This window comes from Mizuhopecten yessoensis, unplaced genomic scaffold, assembly GCF_002113885.1.
Source record: "Mizuhopecten yessoensis strain PY_sf001 unplaced genomic scaffold, ASM211388v2 scaffold9023, whole genome shotgun sequence".
NCBI lineage: Eukaryota > Metazoa > Mollusca > Bivalvia > Pectinida > Pectinidae > Mizuhopecten > Mizuhopecten yessoensis.
In genome coordinates, this window is record NW_018407840.1 from 17,051 (window position 1) to 22,867 (window position 5,817).

The window sequence follows — 5,817 nt, forward strand, 5'->3', positions numbered from 1 at the left end:
AACAGATCTTTCTCATATTGCAATGATCGATTCTATTTCTTTCACATTAAGTACTGTACTAGTAAATATGTGAAATGACAAACTCACTTTGAAGGTTGGCTTTCATACACATCAGTATTAAGTTTAGATCAAAAGTTACCTCAAGGTGCATTTACTGTTAACATGACTCGATCAAACAGATTAGAGGAAAGAAGAGAAAAGATCGAACTGACAAAGAACTAATGAAGATGGTACAAAGGTGGGTGCCAAGATCCCTCTGGGATCTCTTGTTTCAAAATACCAGTACTCAAATTTCATTAAACTGATTTTTTTTCTAAAAGGCATCACAATACATATATATGTATATACAGCAATGCAAGATTACAAGGAATGTAGGTTCCTTAAAACATGATTGAAACAAACATTGAATTTCAAAAATATATTTTGAAATTTGGTGGTACAATTTAAGGTGTACCATAAATGTTCTTTCCTGACTTGCAGCAAAAAGCATGCTGTATATGGCATGTATTTGTCTTTTACATGATAAAATGGGGTGAAATTTTGTAGTCTCCATCCAACACCGGGAAATTAGGTTATTCAAGTAGGACGTAAGCTGGTTCAAACTAAAGTCAAGAGGCACGTTTTATCTTTGCCACAGATAAAACGAGATACGGGTATTTTTTGACAAAGTTTCCTTATCATAAGTTTTGTTTTAGGTCACACTGTAAGTGTACATATGTATGAGGAATGTTGTGGCCATTTGAAAATTAGGGGTTACCGGGTATTGGTGAAACTGCTGCTAACACATGTATGGAAGCCAATGAGCCTATTGTCGAAACAATGCTAAATTCCTCACATTATCATCCAAAATCAACAGTCAAAGTTACTTCAGTAAGTTGAAGTGCATTAATTGTGTATTACAATGAATTATCTTGATCTAGCTGTTTAGATTGAATACTGTAAAGTTGCTGACTCTGCAATTTCTAGGACTCGCTGAATAATTCTGTTGATAAATGTATTGTACCTTTTTTTTTTGTATGATAACAGATCTGCTGACATAAATAAATATACATATGTTCAACAAACTATTAATTTTAGGTTACATTCTATCAAGCATTTAGTAACAGCTAGTGCCATCAACTATGTTTGCTGATGTCTCCCACAGTGACAAGCAAATCAGCTTCACGACACAGTTATACCTGACATGTTATGATGTTCACCTGACACCGGGTCACTAAAAGTAAGACTAGATAAGCTGACGCTGACCTATATGGAAAGGTCAGTGTTTTATCTAGATATAACATAATGATCAAGGCTAATCTTGGTAAACTATGAAATAGCTGAGGGTCAAAAAAATAAAAATAGTTGTGCTTCCCAATGCAAGTGACCCTTTATTTTCAACCTCTGTCCCATAAAAATATTTAGCTCATTAAAAAAAAAAATCTTTTTCATGTGAATTAAATGCGTTGAAGTACCTGGTATACCTTTAGGCCATATATCCTTTCTTGCAAGGCTCCAGTATATTTTTTCAAGTATGGAACACTGCCGCATTGCCATCCCCTCCCCCCCCCCTGTGTATGTTAGATACAAATTTCTCTTACCCTGGACAGGTGTTTCCGCAGTTTGTTGAAGTGCATTAATTGTGTATTACAATAAATTATCTTTATCTAGCTGTTTAGATTGAATACTCTAAAGTTGCTGACTCTGCAGTTTCTAGGACTCGCTGAATAATTCTGTTGATAAATGTATTGTACCTTTTTTCTGAATTTAGTTTTATAGAGCATTGTTAAACATTATAAGGTTAGATAAATATTTTTGGTTTGTACAATATATAGCCGTACTTTTATGATAACAAATCTGCTGACATAAATAAATATACATATGTTCAACAAACTATTAAGTTTAGGTTACGTTCTATCAAGCATTTAGTAACAGCTAGTGCCATCAACTATGTTTGCTGATGTCTCCCACAGTGACAAGCAAATCAGCTTCACAACACAGTTATACCTGACATGTTATGATGTTCACCTGACACCGGGTCACTAAAAGTAAGACTAGATAAGCTGACGCTGACCTATATGGAAAGGTCAGTGTTTTATCTAGACATAACATAATGATCAAGGCCAATCTTGGTAAACTATAAAATAGCTGAGGGTCAAAAAAATAAAAATAGTTGTGTATCCCAATGCAAGTGACCGTTTATTTTCAACCTCTGTCCCATAAAAATATTTAGCTCATTAAAAAAAAAAGAATCTTTTTCAAGTGAATTAAACGCTGTTGAAGTACCTGGTATACTTTTAGGCCATATATCCTTTCTTGCAAGGCTCCAGTATATTTTTTCAAGTATGGAACACTGCCGCATTGCCATCCCCCCCACCCCTCTGTGTATGTTAGATACAAATTTCTCTTACCCTGGACAGGCGTTTCCGCAGTTTTACCGGTTTGAGATATATCCTTGTCTCACCCTAGGGTTGAGACAGGGGAATTCCCCTATTAATAACAATGGTATGACAGCACGTCAACAATACAATGACATCACATCAACAATCCATCAACGGCACATGTCAACCCTGATTTTATCCTGTAACGTTAACATTACAGTACATAATTATATGATATATCATGGGTGAACAAGGTAAGAGAAAAATAATTATTATTGGTATACTCATTGACCTGTTAGTTTATGACATCACGATCAGATGACAGCGTTTAAGCATGACGTCACAATTGAAAGTTTGTCAAAGCGTTTTTGTCTGTGGCCATCTTACCATCAGCAAGGGATCATGACACCAAAGTACTCAAAAACATCAGAATTGCTGTATAAGGTTGCCCTATAAAGGTTTTGCATGGATATTAAAATTTTAGGAATTCCTATGAGTATAGTATACCGTGGACCATCTTTTTTCTGCTCTTTCCAAATATGGTCTAAGCTTGTGTTCACACGTTATGAAGGCAATTAAACCTCTGTTCTGACTCAAATTTTATACCCTCGGGAAGAATATCCATGTCCTCCATATATACCTACATATGATAGACCCTATCAATCTCTATTATGTGTCAAAGAAGCAAATTCAGTTTTCTGAAACTGAATAAGAATGAAAATTATTGATAGATTGAATTCAAATGGCAATCCTCTTCTTATCTGTGAGATACAGTACAGGTTTTAATGTATGCTATTTTTGTTACAGATTGAAGATGGCGCTAGTGGATACCCCCTTGACATGTTTTGTATCCCGAACCATTACCAGGGCACACTGGACCGCATACTTATACCTGGGGGACTAATCAAGGACCGGTAAGTGTTGAGTTACTTATTTATTCATGTACGTTGTACCTATATACTTCATGCTGGTCACAGTCAGGGTGATGAATTACCTAGACATACATTTAAGAAAAAATGATATGAGAGTACATTTTGAGGACAGATGCATATGGGTGGTGAATTTCCAGTACATTTAGATAACTGTCAGTGTTGAGTACCTGTACATTTAAGAGAATTACCTGTAAATATTTAGAAAAGGTGAATGCAGGATTACCTGTATATTTTGAGAACAGGTGAATAATGAATTTCCTGTACATTTAAATGATGTTAGAGTTGAATTACATGTACATTTTGAGGACAGGTGGGTGATGAATTACCTGTACATTTAAATGATGTTAGAGTTGAATTACATGTACATTTTGAGGACAGGAGAATAATGATTTTCCTGAACATTTAAATGATGTTAGAGTTGAATTACATGTTCATTTTGAGGACAGGTGAATAATGAATTTCTTGTACATTTGAATGATGTTAGAGTTGAATTACATGTACATTTTGAGGACAGGTGAATAATGAATTTCCCGTACATTTAAATGATGTTAGAGTTGAATTACATGTACATTTTTAGGACATGTGAACAATGAATTTCCTGTACATTTAAATGATGTTAGAGTTGAATAACATGTACATTTTGAGGACAGGTGGGTGATGAATTACCTGTACATTTAAATGATGTGAGTGTTGAATTTCCTGTACATTTTGAGGACAGGTGAATAATGAATTTCCTGTACATTTAAATGATGTGAGTTTTGAGTTACCTGTACATTTAAGAGAATTACCTGTACATTTTGAGAACAGGTTAATGAGGGTTTACCTGTACATTTTAGAGAAGTTGTTGGTACATTTTGAGAATAGGTGAGTGAGGAATTACCTGTACATTTAACTGATGTGAGAGTTGAATTACATGTACATTTTGAGAACAGGTGAGTGAGGAATTACCTGTACATTTAACTGATGTGATAGTTGAATTACATGTACATTTTGAGGACAGGTGAGTGATGATAAACTCTACTTTTAAATAATGTGAGTGATAAATTACATGTTCATTTTTAAGACAGGTGGGTGATGAATTACCTGTTCATTTTAATGATGTGAGTGATGAATTACATGTACATTTTAATGATGTGAGTGATGAGTTGAGTGTACATTTTGAGGACAGGTGAGTGATATATCTGTGCGTTAAAATGACATGTGAATCAAACAAATTTTATCCATCTTTTCATCTACAAAAAATCAACAGTTATGTTGACCTGTGTTTGACCTGCAACCTTTTTGTAAAGTTGTATCTATTTGAATCCTTAACACTTTTATTTTTATGGCACAATGACTTGTTTTGTTTTTAAAATTTTGATCCATGTTGCTGCTTGGACTTGTATTGTTATTTTAATCTGGATTTTGCAGGATCGAACGATTAGCCCAAGACATTGTGCGTGACTTTTCATCAGAAGGAATGGTGGCCCTTTGTGTACTAAAAGGAGGCTACAAATTCTTTACGGACTTACTGGACAGAATAAAACAGATGAACAGCCATATGGAAAGACCTCTCCCATTGGCTGTCGACTTTATACGCCTCAGGAGCTATGTAGTATGTATATATAGGTCTATATTAAATCATAATTCAGCTAAGATCCTAGCTAGTAATCTTGTTGGCTCTAAGATGCTATAAGTATAAGTTAATCTCATACTGTATACAGGAAAACTTCTGCCCAGTCAAATTTTCACCCTCTTCTGATAAAATCCATGTTCGCCCAGTGTAAATTTTGCTCTTCAAATGTATATAATTACTATATATTGCATGTTGTATACAATTATTCGCTATCCTGATAAATTTCCCCTCATTTTGGGGAGTGCGAAAAACGCGAAAGTCAAACTGTGGTATATGGTAACTCCACTATACCCTCATACTTGAAAAAAATATCAGTATTCTGTCATACTCGATTCTTGAAGTATATATATATGGGACTCAACAGGAAATGGTCCTAGTTTCCTCTTAGTAACACACAAAGGTGAAATCCAAAGTTCTATGCAAAAATTTCTCTGATGTTATAAACCGATCACACAGCCAGAGTATCCTTCATTCTAAAAGAATATATAGAGTATAAAATATTGTTGTTTTCCAGGATGACCAGTCAAGTGGAAAGATAGAAGTAATAGGAGGGGACAGCTTGGAAAACCTCAAGGGCAAGGTATGAATAGAAAGTTCTCGGGGAAGGGGAGACAACTCAATGACATGGTACAGAAAGACAGCTTAAGGTGGCTCGACACATCGTCATCAGCGTCCATTTTCGTGACATACTTCCGGAAAAAGTACAGCTAGGACTCAATTATCTTAATCGAAATGTGCATGTACACCGTGTCGTCATTTCCGTATTGCGTATCGGGCATTCAATATCGTAGTGCAAATTATAGTAACACCTGCTGGGCCGTTTTCGTTTAAGCGGTCAAACTGATCGGACCACTGTTGTTCGTTTATTAAATAAGGTCGGACCTAGTAATCTGATGCTGCTTTCAGGCGA

The 5,817-nt window shown here is 35.2% G+C and overlaps 1 protein-coding gene across 2 annotated transcripts in view; it reads left to right on the top strand.

Moving 5' to 3' along the window:
* The window catches only part of LOC110457105 (hypoxanthine-guanine phosphoribosyltransferase-like), a 32,015-nt gene that overhangs the window by 5,913 nt on the left and 20,285 nt on the right, over positions 1 to 5,817 (top strand). For both annotated transcript variants that reach the window (XM_021508207.1, XM_021508206.1), the window contains exons 2-4: positions 3,168 to 3,274; positions 4,703 to 4,886; positions 5,422 to 5,487. In XM_021508207.1, coding sequence (XP_021363882.1) covers positions 3,168 to 3,274; positions 4,703 to 4,886; positions 5,422 to 5,487 — 357 coding nt within the window. The remainder of the gene's footprint in view (positions 1 to 3,167; positions 3,275 to 4,702; positions 4,887 to 5,421; positions 5,488 to 5,817) is intronic.